The 21081-nt window shown below is 34.6% G+C and overlaps 1 protein-coding gene and 1 long non-coding RNA gene across 5 annotated transcripts in view; one reads left to right on the plus strand and one right to left on the minus strand.

Moving 5' to 3' along the window:
* LOC306644283 overlaps positions 1-21081 on the minus strand; it is a 151968-nt gene that overhangs the window by 105102 nt on the left and 25785 nt on the right. The window lies entirely within an intron of this gene.
* Positions 1-21081, plus strand: part of ASXL2 (ASXL transcriptional regulator 2) — a 136067-nt gene that overhangs the window by 47057 nt on the left and 67929 nt on the right. The window contains exon 1 of one of the 4 annotated variants that reach the window (XM_079111069.1): positions 9316-10327. The exons of the other annotated variants lie outside the window; for them this stretch is intronic. Within the exon in view, the coding sequence (XP_078967195.1) occupies positions 10299-10327 (29 nt within the window). The 5' untranslated portion in view covers positions 9316-10298. Of the gene's footprint in view, positions 1-9315; positions 10328-21081 lie in introns of those variants that run through there. 4 annotated transcript variants of the gene reach the window in all.

Genomic DNA, 21081 nt, shown 5'->3' on the forward strand with positions numbered 1-21081 from the left:
CTCTTTCACTTTGTATTTTTCCTTCTGCTCTCACATTTTAAAGAATCTCTTTGAATTTTGATTATTGTTATATTGTTTTATTTTAAAATATATTTAAGTGAAAACAACCCAAATGTCCATTAACAGATGATAAACAAAATGTGCTGCATACATGCATTGGAATATTATTCAGCCTTAAGAGGAAATGAAAATTTTTTTTTAAGAAATGAAATTCTCATACATGTACCAGTATGAATGAACCTTGAAAACATACTCAGTGAAATAAGAGATCCAAAAGGGCAAATATTGTATGGTTCAGTTATATGACATATCTAGAATAGGCACATTTACAGAGACAGAAAGTAGACTAAAGGTTAACAAGTACTGGCATAGGGAGTTACTGTTAATGGGTACAGAGTTTCTGGTTCAGGTGATAACAAATTTCTGGAAATGGAGGTAATTATAGTTGTACAACATTGTGAATGCACTCAACACCGTCAAATTGTACTTAAAAATGATTAAATTGGTAACTTGCAATCACCAGACAAGTATTAAAAAAGAAGGAGTTGACTCCTGACTGAGAAAGATTGAGGTACTAGTGACTTTAAGATGTTAGGTGGTAAGATTGAAAATTGTTGGGCTAGGGAGATAGCTCAGTTGGTAGAGTTCTTGTCTTGCAAGCATAAGGACCTGGGTTCGATCCCCAGCATGGCCAAAAAAAAAAAAAAAGAAAAATTGTTTACCCAAAGAATGGAATTCTGAATGAGTTAATTAGAAACAGGTATCCCTTTTAGAAAAAAGTATTATAATATTTAAATATCTTTTTAAAACTGTTAAACTTAGCAACATTTTAGAAATATAGGAAGGAAAAAGTCTTAAAAGTTTTCTCCTCAAAATAACCTATGACTATGCACTTGATTTTATATACATATATATATGTTGTTTTATTTTGTTTTTGGTTTTTTTTTGGTACTGGGAATTGAAACCAGGGGCACTCAACCACTGAGCCACATCCCCAGCCCTTTGTATATTTTGTTTAGAGGTAGGTTCTCGCTAAGTTGCTGAGGCTGGTTTTGAACTCTTGTTCCTCCTGCCTTAGCCTCCTCAGCCACTGGGATTACAGGCGTGTGCTACCACACTCAGCTTGATTATATTCTTTTTATACTATAATGTGCATCCCTTTTAAATATAGAGTTTCCCATAGTAGTCACAAATCTTGTTTTTTTTTTTTTTCCCTTCTTGGGGCTGGAAGATTGAATCCAGGACGTCCTGCATGTTAGATAAACGCTCTATCATTGAGCTTCACCCCCATATCCCCTCTAGTAGGAGTCATATGGAAGAAAGAAGATACAGATTTGGTGTTTCAGGTCAAATGGGACTGATTTAGGCCAGATGAGATTAAGAGCTGATTCTCGTGTACTTAGTAGAGTGAAAGGTGGAAGTATTCTGAAATAGTCTAATTTTGTTTGGAACAGATAAAACATTATTGATAATGTAGATAGATGCTTTAACTGTGGTTTTTGGTATTTGTAAGTAAAAGAAAAATTAATTTCTGTACTATTTACCAGGTGCAGTTATTTTAGAAAATCATTAAATAGTTTATAATTAGTTGAACAACTTTTTAAAGATACCTCACCTCCATTCTATCTAAACCATAGCCTAACTGTCGTGTCTCTCAATATAAATCCCAACAATGACATGGCAGGAATTCACTCGGGTTAAACTGTTCAACAGTTACTTATTCCAAACCTGAAGTACTGTTAGAACCTTGAAAAAAAATTGTAAGCTTTTATATATCTGGTTTTATCTAGATAGTTTCCTTTTTTATTTATTTATTTTAAATCAGGTTTTATTTAATATGTATATTTTAATTGTCAATGGACCTTTATTTTGTTTATATGCCGTGCTGAGAATTGAACCCAGTGCCTCACACATCCTGGGCAAGTACTCTACCATTGAGCTACAATTCCAGCCCATCCTTTTTAAAAAAATACAATAATCATTAGTTAGAAATTTCATTCACTGGTTATGCTTGGTTTAAGAATCCCCATTTTCCTTATCGTAACTGATTCTCGATCGGAGATCATGTTATGGACTCGAATGATTCCTGGGTTACCATTCCCAGGACACTAGAAGTAAAATCAAGGATTCAGAGATGTGCTCACTTTCGTATATTTTTCCTGTGTACTTCAGTTCCTCTTTAAGGAAAACTATTCAGAATTTTATTTTATCTTGAATCAATGTGACATTTATTACAAGTGCTGTCATTAGCCCTAAGTATGCACAGTAGCCTTTTGAAAACTTAAGATCCTTTTTGTCTGAGGATGAAGATTTTAGTTTATAGGGACATTAACTCGGAGCACCCAGTTCTGCATTATGTTTTCAGTTTTTCTTGACTTGAGTTGTGTGTTTTCCTGTGATTACGGACTGTGCCATTGGTTGTAAAGTGTCAGAGGCGATTAAAGCTTTTGTCTCCCAAGTACATTCATGTAACCCCCACACAGTTTCATGTTTCATTTCTGTTTCAGTTTCATTTCTGGATTGGGGCATTATTCTTATTCTTCTTATTTTTTAGTATTGGGAATTGATCCCAGGGAAGCTTTACCACTGAGCTACATCTCCAGTCCTTTTTTATTTTTTGAGACAGGATCTCGATAATTGGTGAGGCTGGGTTTGAACTTATGATCATCCTACCTCCACCTCCTGAGTAACTGTTATAACAGGCATGTGCTCCTGTGCTTGGTATTTTTACTTGTTGATATGGCAAATTGTATTTTTAAAAAATATTTTTTAGTTGTTGATGAACCTTTATTTAATTAACTTATTTATACGTGGTGCTGAGAATTGAACCCAGTGCCTTTATACGTGCTAGGCAAGCGCTCTACCACTGAATCACAACCCCAGCCCTGACTTTTTTTTTTTTTTTTTTTAATACCAAGCCACCATTGTACTCCTGTAATAATCTTGCTTGGTTGTGGTGCATTGTTATAATTGTTGTTGTTACATGTTGTTGCATTCATTTTGCTGAAACACTGTTGAGGATTTTTGCTTTTAAGTTCATGAGAAATATTAGTCTGTAGTTTTCTTATTTTTGTATGATGAATACCTGATTTTAGAATCAAAGTAACTCTAGTCTCAAAGTGAATTAAGAAGTGTTCCCTTGTTTTCTATTTTTGGGAAGTTATTGTATAAAATTGCTGTAAATTCTTTAAATCTTTAGAATTCTCAATTGAAAACATCTGGACCTTGAGATTTCTTGTTCAGGGATTTTTTAATTACAAATTTGATTTTTTTTTTTAAAACAGTGTAATATAAATTTATTGAAGGTGAAGGTGAAAGTAGCACTCTGTGAGCTGAGCAAGAGAGAGACTCAGGGCCCAAATTTGATTTATTTAATGGTTATAGGACTATGTAGGTAATCTGTTTCATCTTGGTTGAATTTTGGTAGTTTGTGGTTTCTAAGGAATTGGTTCATTTCTTCCAGGTGTTCAAATTTAGTATAAAGTGGTTTTCTTTTTGGTACTATCCTCCTACTATGCTTTAATGGCTGCAGAATTTGTGATGACGCTTCTGTTTCATCCCTCATATTGGTGATACTTGTTTTTCTCTTATTTATGTCAGCCTTATTAGAGATTTGTCAGTTTCATTGATTTTGTTGTTTTGTGCTGGGGATTGTTGTTGTGCTGGGGACATTGGGCATGCTAGATAAGCACTCTATTCTGAGCTGCACTGTCTCCTTATTTCATAGGCTTTCTCTGTTGTTTTTGTCAGTATATTTTTTAGCATTTTAAGACTCAGAATATGGTCTGTGTTGGTATATGCCAGTGTTCCTTGCATGTTTTCTTATGTTTGGGGTATTCTATAAATGTTTGGGTAAATCGTTAATAATGTTGTTCAGGCCTGGGATTGTAGCTCAGTAATAAAGGAGTTACATAGCATGCATGAGGCCTGAGTATAATCCCTAGCACTGCAAAAAGAGGAAAAAGTAAAGTCTTTTGTATTCATATTGATTTTTCTGTCAACTCGTTCTTTTGATTATTGAAAGACGGGTGTTGAAGTCTAATTCAATGTAAGTATAATTATTATTTGCCTATTTTTCCTTTTAGTAGGTTAGTTTTTGCTTCATGGACTCTCCCCTCCACCCACCTTTAAATTTTGTTTTTGAGACAGAATCTTGCTAAATTGCTCAGACTGGCCTCAAACTTGTGACCCTCATATCTTAGCCTCGTGAGTATTTGGGATTATTGGCAAGCGCCACTGTGCCCAACCGTTTCATGTTTTGAATACTTTTTATTAGGTGTATGCACAACCTATTACTATTATTGTAGTGATCCTCTTTGTCCCTGGTAATGCTCTTTGTTTTAAAGTCTACTTTGTTTGATGTTAATAGAGCCACTTTTGATAAGTGTTTGTGTGATGTATAGTTTTTTCATTTTTATGTTTTTATTTAGAGAAGGTGGGTTTTGGTTGTTGTGGGCAGCATGTTTTTTTTTAACACCCAGTCTGATTATGGTCAATGTAATTAGATTTATTCTCCCATTTTGTTTTTCCTTCATTTTTGTTTTTGTTGTCCCCTGTTACCTTCTCTTGAATTATTTATTTTGTAGTACTCCATTTTATTTCATTTAATTGACTTTTTTAAAAAAGTTGTCTTTCTTTAGTTTGTTTTAGGAGTTGTCCAGGAGATTGTAATTCACACCCAGAATCTTTCATAAGTGTCTTTGACTTATTTTACCACCTTAAATAAAATGTAGACGCTTTACCACAATTTAGGTCCCTTTGTACATTCTCTTATTCTTATAGTTGTCATACGTGTGTTATGTTGCATACCCCATCAGATACTTATTCATTTTTCTCTCTGTAGTCATATATAGTTCAGAGACTTTGTTTACCAAATGTTTACCATTTTATTCGCTGTTCTTCATTCCCTAAGTTCCATATTTCCCTCCATCACTTCCCTTCAGTTTTTAAGAACTTCCTTTTAATATTTTTTCCAGAAGTGTTAGAATATTACTGATTAATTGCCTTGATTTTCCTTCTTCTGAGAATTTCTTTGTTTTGCCTTCATATTGAGGGTTATGTTTTGCTGCACATAGAACTCTCTTGCCAATTCTTTAAGTATTTTAAAAAAATTACTTCATTGCCTTCTGGTTTCCATGATTTCTAATGAGAAATGGTCATGTGAATAATTATTTCCTGTAAGTAATATAATTGTTTTCAGTAATTGCTTTCAAGATAATTTCTGTACGTTTGATTTTTAGCAGTTTTTTTCCCCCTATTTTGTTTTGATTTTTGCTGTGCTAGAGATTGATCACAGGACCTTATACTTGCTAGGAAAGTGCTTTACCACAGAGCTACACTCCCAACCCTAGCAGTTTTATTTTAATGTGTCTAGATATGGATAACTTTGTTTTTAATCTGCTTAGCATTCATTAATTTGTTTCAATCTGTAGCTTTATGTTTTTTACCCCATTTGACAAGTTTTTAGCTATTCTTTAAATATTTTTCTTTCCACCTTCTTTCTTTTTTGGGAATCCAGTGACATGATTATCTAATAGTATTTTGCCATAGTTCCAAGTCTGATCATTTTTCTCCCCTTTTTCTCTTTATATCAGACTGAATAATTGATATTTCTCTATCCTCACATTCCTTCTTTTTTCTTTCTCCATTCAGCTATTGAGCCTATCCATTGAGATTTTTAAAAAATTTCTGATGTTGTGAGCTGGACGTGGTGGTGAATACCTATAAATTCAGCAGTTGGTAGGCTAAGGCAGGAAGATGGCAGGTTCACGCTGAGATTGGTATGATAAGTTGTATAGCTAATGAATGAGTATGACCAGCTTTCTAGATTCTCAATTAAGTTGCTATTTTTACTTGTTTGTCACTTCTAAGTCAAGGAGCGTTTAAAAGCATGCTTCTTTTTTAAAAATGACCTGAAAAGAAGGTTAGGTGTGGGTTATATAGTAATACTGACAAATTTGAGAGTAGATGACTTGAACATGCATTCTTTGCCAATAAACATTATTTTTTAAATTTTTAAAAATTAGTTCTTTTTAGTTGCAAATGACAGTAGACTATATTTTGACATAGCCTATATACATGAGTATAACTTCTCATTCTTGTGGTTGTACATGATGTGGAGTTAAACTGCTGTGTATTCATGTATGAACATAGGAAAGTTAGGTCCAATTCATTCTGCCGTCTTTCCCATTCCCTTCCCCCTCCCTTCCCCAACTCCTCCCTGTTCATTCCAGTGAACATGCACCCCCATTGTGGATCAGCATTTGCATATCAGAGAGAACCTTCAACCTTTGCTTTTTTGAGATTAGCTTATTTCATTTAGGATGATAGTCTCCAGTTCCATCCATATGTCATAATTTCATTCTTCTTTATGGCCAAGTAATACTCCATTGTGTATATGTACCACATTTTCTTTATCCATTCATTGTAAATTCTATCTAATTATATTACAGCATTACACCTTTGATTAACAGTACTCCAAAATGGATAATGTCTGTTGCAGTTCCTCATCTCTTCTTCCACCTTTTCCCCATATCAGTTAGATTATTTTAGTTGTAGAATATTGCAGATGGAAAAAGATGTTATAGTTTACATCTCATTTTATTATTGGAGAAATAAGACTGGTCACAGTGGTATAAATTCTGTAATTCCAGCTACTCAGGAGGCTAAGGCAGGAGGATCACAAGTTCATACCAGCCTCAACAACTTAGACCCTGCTTCAGAATAAAAAAGGCTGGAGATACAGCGGTAGAGCACCTCTTGGTTCTATCCCCAATATTGCGCCAAAATACACACATAGTCTATAGAAATTGAGATTTAGTAAGGGTCATACAACTAGCTTAGTGAAACTAACAATCTAAGCTTATTGCTTCTGATTTTTGTTCTTTCAGTATGTGCTTGCCGTTCTGATTAGTATATTGGTTTTATTATTTTTCAAATCAAACTTACATTGTGTGCTGACATAACTTTAGGTTGATTGTTTTCTAATTACAAATTGTTTTTTGAAAGAATTTGAAATAAAAATTTGAGACATTATAGTGACTTGGCTTCTGAAGGGTCAGTATATTCTTTAAAAACTGAATGTTTAAATAAATCTTTATGTATTGCTGTTTGGCAGAGCTCAGAATTGTTTCCTTGTAAATTTTTCTTATGTTTCAACCTTCCAAGCAAAGCAGTAAACTCCTTTAGGGTGTGATTGTAAAGAACTCTGGGAACCATCCAGCAAAGCTCTTGCTCAATAAACAGATTGAAATATTAACTTTTTTTGGGGGGGGGGGTGTCTCTCATCTTATCCTGTTAGAACATTTATTTATGAAAAACATAATCTCTCCTCTATGATATTTAAGGTGAGATGTTATCAAAGTACCTACTTTTCCCCCACCTCTCCTTATACAAAAGTATTCATAGGAAATAAAGCCTACATTCTCATTACTTGATAGCAGAAATCATTATCCCTGCAGAGTAGATTATTTGATTGTTTGTTAGGGTGAAATGCCTTGAAGTGATTTCATTAGAGCTCAGTTTAAGAATTAAGAACATTTTTAAAATTAAATCCATACCATATTCATCTAAGGTTAGCTGATACCTTTGTGGTTAAGCCCACATCTTCTGATCTACTAGTGCAGTCCTCTTTCAAGCCTGCAAACCTGATAGAGATGTCAAAAAGGATTAATATTGAAAACAGAAACAAAATACTAGGATGTTGACAGAAAAAGTCATATTCCATTATTACTCAGAGGGATGAGTTCTTTTATGGATCAAAGGAAAGTTAATAAACATTAGTGTCCATAGCTGATGGCTTTATGATGGCTCCTGGAAACTGAAATGCATGGAAGGAATATTAAGGAATGGAAAATACTGGTTGTTTCCACATCTAAACTGCTCCAATAGCTTTACTCTGTCACATAGTTAAAATAGTGCAATTATTTTCTGGAGTGGATTAGACTCTTCAGCTGAATTTAATCTTGTACTTTTAGACACTAGTATTTGGGCTAACTTGTAAATTTTAAATTAATGAATGTTTTATATAGTAAAATGGGGGATGTGGGATTACAAATATTGCTGGGAGGGCATGGGACAGTTTATTTTTTTACCTTATTGTTGCTTTGTAAAGAAAAATTAAAAACTTTTTTTTCCCCCTCCTTTCATTTTCTTGGGATGCATTCCAACTCCAGAAGGTAAGAAGTATTACTTTATTCTAAAGAAGTATAATGCAGCTGTAAAACATTCTTTTATTATAAGTTTAATTGATCTTACCTTTGGATGCATGATTTTTACTTTATGAAACTAAATAAGTAATAGTAATATTATCTAAGTTTTTATTAATGTGCTTGTTTAGTCCTTGTACTTTATAATCATAATCATTATTTGGTCATAATTTTAGAAATCTACTCTATATTAAGGCTTATTAAAATTATTCACTTGATTTACTAGCATTAGAATATCTACTATTACACAGATTGATAAGGAAAATATTTAAGAGATTGGAAATGTGTATGTTAACATTTGCTTTTTGGCTATAAGATTGAAAATGTATAAGATTGATTTAGAGAAATTATTGGTAAATCCTCTACAGGAATGAAACTTATTTCAAATGGTCATGAGAAAATGCATGTCTCTGAAGAAGGGTCTGAAGTTTCCAGAGAGAAGGGGAACCTGGCCCAGGACCAGGAGGCTCTTTGGCATACTGGATCTGAAAGAATTGCAGCACACGCCAGTCAAAAGCATAGACAAGTTTATTTAGTAAAGTAGTAAAATATTCAAGGGACAATGGGGGTAATCTCCAGAGAGAGATGCCTTTGGGGTAAGACAAGGAATGTACATTCAAGGGTTAGGATGCAGGCTATCTCTAGAGGAAAAGACAGCAACCTGTTGATGTTGTGTTAATAGTTAGAGGGACTAGAGGTAGAGCCAGGATGGAGTTGTATAATTTCTTGCCAGTTTCCCTGCACTTGCTTGTTGTCTCATGTTATTTTTGCAGACAAGGGCATGGATATGGTGCTTCCTTTGAGACTCAGTGTCTCTCCTTTTATCCCCAATTTCTGTCTCAAAACTGGGCCAGAATAGGTTAAGATTCATAGTCTAGATCCTTTACGGAACTGAATTTTTATTTGTGTTGGCATTTTAGATAATCCTCTGTTTTAGCAGTGCCTATGTTATAGTTATTTATTACAGTTATTTGACTTGCCTGTGAGACTTGAAAACGGGAACCATATTTGCGTATTTTCATAACATTTGGATATGGCATGCTTGGCTTTATAGTTAAAGCTTAATTAAACTCTTAAACTCCAGTTAAATATGTACTCTGTTAAGTTCAATTATAAGAACTTATTTGCTTTTGAGCAACAGTTGGTGAAAGAAAGCTTCTTTAACATCCTAGTAAAAATCATAATTAAAAACTAGGTAATTTTTAGTATATTATTGTTTGAAGGGGTTCTTTAGGTGCAAATAATGGGAGCCAAATGTCAGTAACTTAAATCAAGGCATGTTGGAAGAATGTGGGATATCTCACTGGCTTAAGGAAAGAAACAGACTCTGAAATTAGGAGAATGTAGGCAGCTTCATAGATCAGACAGGTTAAATAAAAAATAAAAAGGACTGGGAATGTAACTTAGTGGTAGAGTGCCTCTGGGTTCAATCCCCAGTTACCCCCAAATCCTCCCCAAAAAAGGGGAAAGAAAAAATGAAAGGAACCCTTAAATGGGTTCTCCCAACATAGTACGGAACCATACTACAGTGTTAGAATAGATTATTGATTTTGATACATTCTGCCAGATTTTACTATTATTCAGTTGAGTGTGTATGGGGGTGAGAGCTTGTGGATGTATATGTATTTATCATACACACAGATTTATGTACCTGCTACTACAATCACGATACAAAATAGTTTTAACAAGAGTGTTCCTCTTTTATTGCTATACCTACCTTCCTGTTTCCTTTGTCTCTTCTCCCTCCCTGACATTAATCTGTTCTACATTTCTATAATTTTGTCATTCCAAGAATGAATTTATGTTAAGGCAGTCATATAGTATGTAACCATTTTGGGGATTAATTTTTTTTCTCCCCCTATTCAATGTAGTTTTCCAGGGATTCCTCCAAGTTGTTATGTCAATACTTCATTTCTTTTTATTGCCCAGTAGTATCCCATGACTTCCATGAACCAGATGTCTTAATCATTCACCTAATTGAAGGACATTGAATTTTTTCCATTGTTTGGCTATCAAAAATAAAGCTTCTATGAACATTCGTGAACATTTTTTTTTTGTATAGGCATAGCTTCCATTCTCTGGAAGAAAAATATGCAGAAGTGTAATTGCCAGGGTGTACGGTAAGTGCATGTTTAGTTTTAAAGAAACTCCTAGTTTTCCAGGATGTCTGTACCATTTTATATTCCTACCAGTAATATCTGAGTTTCTCTGAATTTAAAATGAATTTCTTATAATCTGCAAATAGCTTAGGTTGTTTTTCTTTTCCCTGCTCTGCCAATCTTTACTTTTAATTAAATTAATTTATTTGGTACTGGGGATTGAACCCAGGGGCATGTTACCACTGAGTTGTATCCCCAGTTCTTTGTATTTTTAATTTTGAGACAAGGTCTGTCTAAATTGCTAAGTCTTGTCCAGAATTTGTGATTCTTTTGCCTCAGCCTTCTAAGTAGCTAGGGTTGCAGGCATGTACCACTATGTCCTGCCAATTTTTACCTTTTAATTTGTGTATTTACAGCATTTGCATTTAAGGTAATTACAGCTATGTGAGTTTAAATACGCCATTTTATTTATTTGTTTTGTGTTTATTTCCTGTTTCTCTTTGGGGGCGTAATTCCATCTTAACTTATTTATTATAGTATTTTTTCTTCAGTCTTTGCATGGTTTTCTTAGTGTTTGCACTGGATATTATAATATACACATGTGATTTATTCCAGTTTAGTGGTATCATTATTTTACCATCTCAAGTGAATTGTGGAAACCTTTATCTATATTTCCATTTAGACTCTTGGGTATCAGATAGTGGTGTAATTTGTGTTCCTGTCATCAAATATGTTTTATCAAACCCAGGAAAAGAATAGTTTGTCGTATGCCTGTTCCTGCTTTGTGTTTTTTTTATTCTTTCTTCCTGATACTGTAAGATTTCTTCTCTAGCATTACCTTTCTTATTGGAGAACTTCCCTTAGTCATTTTTTAGAGTAGGTTTTGTGGTGCACACCTATAATCCTAGGTACACAGCAGACTGAGACAGGCAGATCACAAGTTCAAGACCAGCCCTGGCGATTTAACCTGTCTTAAATAAGGTGGGGAGTCGGGGGTGGTGGGTGTAGTCTAGTAGTAAAGCCCTGGGTTCTATCTCTAGTATCATGCCTGTCCCCTCCCCGCAAAAAAAAGAGTGGGTCTTCTAGTGACAGATTCTTTTGGTTTTACTTTATCTGAGCCTGTCTTTATTTTTCCTTTATTTCTGAAGGATAGTTTGTCAGATATAGAATTTACAATTGACAGATCTTTTCATTTAATGCTTGGGAAATATGCTACTTTTTTCTGGCCACTAGGGTTTTAGTGTAAAATCTTGTGTCATTTGAATTGGTGTTTCCCTTTGGATAATGTTTCTGTTTTTAAGGATTTTTTCTTTAGTTTTCAGAAGTTTAATTATGATAGATTTTGGTGTGTATTTATTTAAGGTTTAATCCTATTCAGGTTCATTCAAGTTCTTTTATTTCTTTGGGGGTTGGGGGCTAAGTTGGGGACTGAACCCAGAGGCACTCTACCACTGAGCTACATCCCCAGACCTTTTTATTTTTTATTTTGAGACAGGTACTTGCAAAATTGCTGAGTCTGGCCTTGAACTTGCAGTCCTCCTGCCTCAATCTTGCTGGGATTATAGGTGCACACTGCCATGCCGGCCTTCACTCAGTTTCTTAAATATGTATGTTTATTCCTTTAACATAATAAGAGAAAATGTCAGCTATTAATTCTTTGAATACTCTTTACCTTAGTGTCTCTCTACTTTCCTTCTGTAATTCTGATGACATGAATGTTAAATCTTTTGTTATTATCACACAACTCTCAGAGGTTCTATGAATTTTTGTTTTCAGTGTTATTTTCTCTCTCGTTTAGATTGGGTAAATTTTATTGATCTGTCCTTTACGTCACTGATTTTATCTTCTGTCATCGCCATTCTACTGTTTAGCCCATCCAGTGAGTTTTAAAATTTCTAAATGTATTTTTTAGTTCCATAATTAGTTTATTTTTTAATTTTTTTTTATTTTTATTTATTTATTTATTTATTTATTTATTTTGGTGGTGGTGCTGGGGATTGAACCCACAGCCTTGTGCTTGTGAAGCAAGCACTCCACCAACTGAGCTATATCCCCACCTCTTGAATTTTCTATATTTTTGTTCTTTTCAAGAAAATTTGTGTTTTTTGAGGCATTCTTATGAAAGCAGCCTCAAAATCCTTGTCTTAGAATTTCAACATCTGTTATTGTTGATACCAGTTTTCTTTCAGACTATGATTTTTCCTGGGTTTTGACATGTAGAATGATTTCCTATTGACTCCTGGGTGTTTCGGTTATTATGTTACGAGATGCTGGGTTCTATTAAATCTTTTATGTAAGCAGGTAGTCACCATGCTTAGATTTATCTTGCAGGTCCTAGACTCCTTTGATGAATTGTGGTTCCAATAACAATTCAATTTTCAGAGGCTTTGTGGTACTATTTTGGTCTGCTTGTTTTATTTGGTACCATAGAAGCCCCTATTGATCCCTGCTGCTTGTGTCTGAGGTAGTGTGGAAGAAGTTTCTACAAGCTGGGATGCCACTTGTTGTGGAGAAAAGTGACTCTTCAACCTGTGGGGCAGAGGTTTCCTAGGCAAGGTCCTGTGGTCTGACTTTCCCCACCCCTTGTTTGAGACACTGGATTGGTTGACACTTTGGGTATAGTGGGGGAAGGGTAGTAGTCTGTGTCTGTGAGGATTGAGAGGCTTTCTAGGCTGGGCTGATTCTTGTGGTCTGATCCCTCTTGTTGATTCCACCTGGCTTCCTCTATTTTAGTATTTATTTTTGAGGCTTGAGGGAATATGTTTTATAGCCAAAGCCATTTAGTACCTCCTAAGCTTTGCCATAACTCATAAGTTACTTCTCTGAGTTAGATAATGCCAGAAATTGCTCAAAAGAGGAGGTCAATCAACTACTTGAAAACTCTGAATCTCAACATATGTGTCTGCATCTCACTTGATAGTTCTTACTCAAAGGCAGAAAATAATTGTAATAAATAGTGTTAGCTATTAAGATATAAAACCTCTTGGTAAATCAAGAAATATCAAATAGGACAAAGATATAAATTATATCAAATTTCTGTCTTTTATATACTTAATTGTTAAATTTTATTTAACAGCCAAAGTTCATAAGGAATCTTGTTTCAGTTTCTGTTTTCCTCCTTAATAGTCCTTTTACCTCAGATAACATATTGAGTTAGAAATTTGGTCCAGTGATTGAGGCAAGTAAGTATCCTAATGAGCCGAAATAAAGGCAGTCGATAGTGAGGCACAGGGCTGCATGCTTGTAATCCCAACACTGGCGGGTGAGGCACGATCCATTAAGTTCCAGGCCAGGCTCAGCAACATAGGAAGGCCCTCGGGAACTTAACGAGATCCTGTCTCAAAATAAAAAAGGGGATAGGGAAGTATTTTAGTGGCAGAGAGCCCAATTCTGCCTGCGCCATCCCAAAAAGCAGTAGATAGATACTTCTTTATATGTGGTAGTGACCTTTATCACACAAGTAGAGAAGTATTTCTCTTCGAAACTGCTTTTTCTTAAAGATTGAAAAGCTAAGTTCTGTAATGAGTCTTGACTAAGATGGGAATCAGCTGCTTTATGCACATTATGTATTTAATATTAAAATATTTGTTTCCTAAAGATGTGACAGGGAGGAAGTACACAGTGGTGGAAGTTGAATTCATATCTGTATGATTCTAAAAACGTAAGTGCTGCTTCTGCTGCCTCACTTTTGAGTAGGAGCTAGTTGATTGAGCAGAGATCTTAGTGAACTCTTACATTTTTCTTTGAGTGAAAAGTTATGAATTTCTCCAAGATCCTTGTACACCAAGAGTTTGTGATTATCTAATCAAATGTAACTGAACCTTGTTGTTCTATATATTTACTTAAAAATGGAGCACAGAATCACTGTATTCCTTTCTTCTCTGAACTGTCTTCTCTTTCTCAAAACTGTTTTTGTTACTGCTAGTGGATAAGGCATATTTTTAAAACAGATAATAGTGGAGAAGAAAAGGATAATAATGGGATGAATAGACAGTGAAGATTTGTAGCCCAGTGTTAAGAGGATAGAGTAAGCAAGCAAAATTTCAAAGAATCGTTTTTTTTTTTTTTTTTTCTGTGACTTGCCTCTTTAGACTAAGGCACTCAGTCTCCTTATTTGTTCTTTGCCCTTCTGCTGCTCTGTTGGCCTGGAACCTGTCAGTTGAGGCCTACTTTCTCTCTAATGCCTACTTGGACATTCTCCTGTACACCCTCTTTTCCTGTCTACAGTGCTTAAATTCCCATTTGTTTAATGACATATTTTGGGAGAAAAAAACACTTTGAAAAAACAGATTTACTGAACTTAATGTCATTTTTTTGAATAAAGCTTTTTAATTGAAAAACTACATTTATATTATTTGTTTCTTAAGAGCAGAGTAGTTGTAAACCTGAATGAATCTATCATTGGTAGAATTGCAGGTAATATGATCCAGGGAAAGCCGAAGTTTTGATTAAAAGAATATAGGGGTATCAAATTTGTCAATGAATTTAAAATCTACCAAGACTATTAAGTTGGTGATTTCTAAACTTGCTGTTTTCCATAAAGCTTGTTTTTTTTTTGTAGTAGAGTTTGAACTCAGGGGCACTCAACCACTGAACCACATCCCCAGCCCTGTTTTGTATTTTATTTAGAGACAGGGTCTCACTGAGTTCTTAGCACATCGCTGAGTTGCTGAGGCTGGCTTTGAACTCACTAATCCTCCTGCATCAGCCTCTCAAGCTGCTGGGGTTACAGGTGTGCGCACCACACCTGACCATAAAGGCACTCTTGAGTTTAATTTTGTTTTTTAAATATTTTTAGTTATAGATGGACACGATGCCTTTATTTTATTTAATTATTTTTATGTGGTGCTGAGGATCAAACCTGCCTCATATGTGTGAGGTAAGGGCTATACCATGGAGCCCAGGTTCAGTTTTTTTTTTCCCCCCCCTTTCTTTTTGAGGAGGTAGGGCAGGGAAGATGATGCTGGGGATTGAACTCAGGGTACTTGACCACTGAGTCATATTCCCAGACCTATTTTGTATTTTATTTAGAGACAGAGTCTCACTGAGTTGCTTAGCATCTTGCTGAGGCTGGCTTTGAACTTAGGGTCCTCCTCCCTCAGCCTCCTGAGCCGCTAGGACTATAGGTGTACACCACCGAGTCCAGCCAAAGTTCAGGTTTATTCTGTGTGTTCTGTTTATAAAGTTAGGTAAGCATGCCAGAAAAAAAACTATTTTTGAACAAGATTGAGGATTAAAGTAGAAATTAGGCAGGGTAACCTATTGCAAAGGAGAATATCTCTAGGATTAAGTAAATTAGACTGATGAAGTCCCTTAAAGCTCTTTTTCAAAAGTGTGAAATTATAGTAATAAGTATTGAAGACAGTGATGAATTTTGAGACAGATAGTAAAGTTTTATGGCATTAAGATTCTATAGATTGGTTGCAGAAGGAACTCCAGTCAGGAGACCAAAAATAATATGGAAAGGAGTAGACTTCAGCGTTTTCTGAGAATTCTTAAAATATTTGAAGGACTGTCATTAGAATAACGTAGAAAGAATGTCAAGCGCTTTTTTTTCCCCTTTCACTTTCAAAGATAATTTGTTGCAAGGTCATTTTTGGAAAATTCCGAGTGTGGAAAATTACAAAGAGGAAAGAGTTTCCCCCTATTTTGTCACCTTGTTAACTACTGATTTCTATCATAAAATCAAGCCTAGTATGTAGAATTACATAGGAAGACATATAGGTGGTCTAGCTTAAAGAAGAATTTATGAGTAATTGGAAATGCTTACAGACATAGTAAGTTTCTACCACATTATGTATTTGTGCAAAAGACTAAACAGTTATCCATTTTATAACAGAAGAGATCCAAACATCTTTAGGTAAATGGAGTAGATCCACCTATAAAATACCTTGTCAACCTGGGGATTTACCTGATTCTTTTTTTTTTTTTTTTGTGGTGCTGGAGATTTGAACCCAGGGCCTTGTGCTTGTGAGGCAAGCACTTTACCAACTGAGCTACATCCCCAGCCCCTGATTCTTGTCAGTAGGTGTTGAGGCCAGAGAGCAAGTTGTGTAGACTGATAAGTAAAGATTAATTTTTTAATACTTGGTTGTATTTGACCCACCAGTTCCTTCTCTTGTTATGCACAAAAGAATTGAAAGCAGGAACTTGAACACATCTTTAAAACCAGTGCTCATGGCAACATTTTTCTCAGTAGTCAAAGGTAGAAACAACCCAGATGTCTGTTGACAAATGATTGACTAAACAGTCATTAATATATGCATAGAGTGGAATATTGTTCATCCTTAAACAGGAGGATAATTCTGACATGTGCTACAGCATGGATGATCTGTGAAAGCATTGTATGAAGTGAAATAAGTCAGACAAAAAAGATAAATTTTCCATGATTGCTCTTATGCAAAGCACCTGGAGTAGTCATATTTATAGAGACACAAAGTAGAATGGTGGTCAGTGAATGATCAGGAGGAGGAGTGGTTGTTGTTGAGTGGGTATGGAGTTTCAATTTTGTAAGTTCTGGAGATCGGTTGTACAATGTTATGATTGTCTTTAAAACTACTGAACTATACCCTTAGAAATAATTAAGATGACAAACTTTTTTGTTAGGTGTATTTTATTACAATTTTAAAAAGTACAGAATTTTGTTGCTGCTTGATAGGGTACATTTTTATGTATTGAGGGAGAAGTAGCCATCATGCTGTCTTGGTAGGAAATATTAGAACATTTGCCTAAGGTAGAATGAGCAGAGCATGTAACTTTTAATACAGGTCAGTAAATGTTCATTTTACCCTGTTACATTAAAGATCCAATAAAAGTTTATAGTTGTGAAGGATGGGAGTGGGGATTTCTGTTAACATGGGCCAACAATGTGATGATTCAGAATTAAGAAAACTAGGGAATAAACTAGGTTTTGGCAAGAGCCTTTCCACTGAGGAATGCTATAGACAAGAAAAAGCAAGCTACAGCTGAGGAATTGACTTTGGTTTTTACTGAGAGTTGATGGGCCCTGGGTACTTATGAACTTCATTCCAGTGTAATTTATATTTTTTAAAAAGTATTTTCTAGTTGTCAATGGACACTTATTTATTTATTTATTTATGTGCAGTGCTGGGAACTGAACCCAGTGCCTCACACATGCTAGGCAAGTACTCTACCACTGATCAGCAACCCCAGCTGTTTGTTTACATTTTTGGTTTGTATCTTTAAGCCAGAAAAAAATAAAAATGAAAGAAAACAATGGTGAAAATGACTGGACTTTCAGTGAAAAAAATTGGCATGATTAGTTATGAGAAAAGTTATCAGTTAATTTTTGGGAGGATCTCTAAAAAATAGAGATAAGATTTCTTATTCTACAGTGTGAGCTATTCACCCACTGATTTCTTATTCTAAAAAATAAGAATGGTTATTTTGCTACAAGTGTGGCTGCATTTGCAGTTAAATGTATTCTTTGTTTGCAAACCAGAGGATTAATAATGACTGATAAATTAGAAGACATAATAGGTTCTAAACCTGAATTTCTGACTTTGTTCAGTTCTTGAATCTATAGCAAAATTGCAAAAGTGACTAAAGTTTTTTTTTTTTTTTTTTTTTTGCAAAACTGCAAATTTTAATAAGAGGAGATTTGTTCAATAAATTATGCTTACTATCAAGCACTAGAATACTATGGAATTAAATACTGCCATTGAAAACACTAAGATGGATTGACAATGGAAAGATACCCCTTAAATCTTAAGTGAAAAATTAAATTTCAGTACAACATATAGTAAACATTATTTTCAGAAAACAGTATTTGCATAGATACAGTCTCAAAGAACATCTCCAAATGCTAATGGTAGTTCTGGGACCTAGGAAAGGGCACATGAGAGCGATTAAAGTTTTAATGTGTCACAATTAAATTTGTACTAACACCATCTGTCCAGGGCAAAAATAAAAAACAAAAACAAAAATGTGAATTTAAACATAAATGATATTATATAGTGTGTGTATATGTACCAACAAATTTGGCTCAGTTTGGTCTTAACATTCTTAAAATGTAGGAATATGTACTTCTTAAGGAAACTTCTACCGTTTCTTTTATGCACTTCCCAGTCCATTGCCACATGATAGGTCCTTTATAAATACTCGGTGAATGAGAAACCAAGTCAGCTTCTTTTCCCATACTGTCCCCTCACCCCATGCTGGGGATTGAACTCAGTAGCTCTCTACCAATAAGCTACATCCCTGGCCCTTTTTATTTTTTTATTTTGAGACAGGTTCTCAATAAATTTCCCAGGCTGGCATTGAACCGGCAAACCTCCTGCCTCAGCCTCCGGGTAGCTAGGATTACAGGCAAGTGCCACTGTGCTCAGCTGCACATTGTTTTTTTTTGTTTGTTTGTTTTTTGTTTTCTTTTCTTTTCCTTCTTTCTTTCTTTTTTTTTTTTAAACTCTATTGCAGTATAGTTGATATGCCATAAACTGCATCTATTTTCATTATTTTCAGGGATTTTTAGTAAATTTACTGAGTTTTACAACCATCACCATAATCCAGTTTTGGAATATTTTAGTTACTCCAATAAAAATGCCTCAAACTTGCGTACAGTTAATACTATTTCTTGTTGTGAGTCCCTAATCTGCTTTCTGTTTCTGTAGATTGGCCATATCTGGACATTCTTACAAATGGAATCATATAACATGTGATTCTTTGAAGTTAATCTATGTTGTAGAATTTATTAGTACTTCATTTCTTTTTATTGGTTCGTATGATCTATATTGTTTATAAATTTTTCTCAGGTACATAATATTGTTTTTTAATTTTTTATCAGTTGCTAAGTTTTAGAAAAGTTGTAAAAGTAGCACAAAGAAAATCTTTACCTCGATTTGTGAAATATTAACATTTATTGTTTATCCTAATTTGTGTTTTTGAAATGTCTGAGGAGAAATTGTAGACATGATGCCCCATTTACCTTTTAACACTTGAGAATGAATTTTCTAAAGGCAAGTACATTCTTTTTACATAACCACAGGGTAAATATCAAAATAGTTATCAATCTAGTCTGGTAGATAATAGTTTGATCACTTGTTTTATGCATTATCTACCAAATTTCTCCATTGTTGGGTATAATTTTTCCCATTTGAAAAGACTAAGTATCTTTGGGGGGAGATACTTTGAGACATAGTAAATATCTTGTTTCTCATTGCATGTTTGCTCACTGGTTTAAACACCCCATTATTATTGTTTAATAGTTATGAGTTAACTATTCTACTAACTTAATTGTGCTTTTATTATTAGTTTAAGTATTAAGTATTAAGTATTACTTAATTGTGCTTTTATTATTAGTTCTTGCTGCTTAAAAGCATTATCAGAAACCCAGCATCTTAGAACACATTAAGTATTTCAGTTTCTGTGTCAGGAGTCTGAGCAGGGCTTTACTAGATCCTTTGCTATGCTACCATCAAGGTGTTGACTAGGGCTGAGTTCTTATCTGAAGACTTGATTGGGAAATGATCCACTTCCAGGTTCTCATGGTTGGTGGCAGGATTTAGATCCTTCTGGGTTATCCTTGGTTTCTGTTTTGTTGGCTGTAGGCTGTCCCGAGTTCTTTGGCATGCGTGCCTCCCCATCATTGCTACCTTCTAAAGCCAGCAAGGGAGAGTCACCTAGCAATTGCAGTGTTATGTAAAATAGTCACTGTAGTGACATCCCATCACCTTTGCTAGAAGGGAGAAGTTCCTGCCCACACGAGGGGAAGGGATTACACAAGGGGTGTGTGTACTAGGAAGTAGTAAGAATTGGGGGTCATTTTAGAGTTTACCACAGCATTCATTAATAATATTTGTCTGAAATTTACTATGGTAGTTACCACATATAATGATTTTCTAATTACATCATTCCTTTTTTTTGTTGTTGTTGTAATTATACTACAAGAAATTTTTTCTTATTTTCCCCCACCCCCAGACATTGATTTGTCACTTACATCAGCATGAACACATGAATTCTTATCTTATTCTACAGGTTATTATTTTTACTATGAGCATTTGTTGCTTTAGGATAAGTAACAGTTTAATTCCTTCAAGAACAACATTCAGAAATGTCTTTAGTCTGGGTATCTAAACAATGAATTATTTGTCCAGTTTATTGTAGATGAAATACTTATTGTAGATTAAAGGTAAATTTTAACATGTAAGCCATTATATCATGGATCTGCAAAGCTTTTGTAATTCTTTTTGAAACGAACTTAGTAAACTTATCATCAAAGTGCCAAAAATGCTTTTATATTGATATTCTGTAAGTGAAAAGCTAATTTCCTCCCTCAAGATTTTTATCGTGTATTTCAAATGAGTAAATATTTTGGTAATATGGTCTAAATATACTCATTTAAAACCACTTGATTTTGACAGGGCACGATGGTGCACACATGTAATCCTAGCAACTTGGAAAACTGAGACAGGAGGATCACAAGTTTGAGGCCATCCTCAGCAAGTGCCTCAAAATAAAAAGGAAATAAAAATTTTTGATCAAGTGTCCCTGCATTCAATCCCAGCACAATGCACACACCCCCGCAAAAACAAAACAGAAAAACAACTGGATCTCATTTTCTTCATCTTCGGCTTATCTCTTAGTTTTTGTCATGTAGATGTACCCCTTTCTTTGTATTTGTGGGAATATAGGAATCTGATTCTCTTTTTGAATATATGTGTTTTTGTACTTAATCAAAAATATCTTGCTTTTTAAAATCTATTTTCTCTTTGACTAGATAGATGTCCTTCATTTCACTCTTACCTGCTATTTTAATT

Source organism: Sciurus vulgaris (genome assembly GCF_902686455.1).
Source record: "Sciurus vulgaris genome assembly, chromosome: 14".
In the NCBI taxonomy this organism is placed as follows: Eukaryota; Metazoa; Chordata; class Mammalia; order Rodentia; family Sciuridae; genus Sciurus; species Sciurus vulgaris.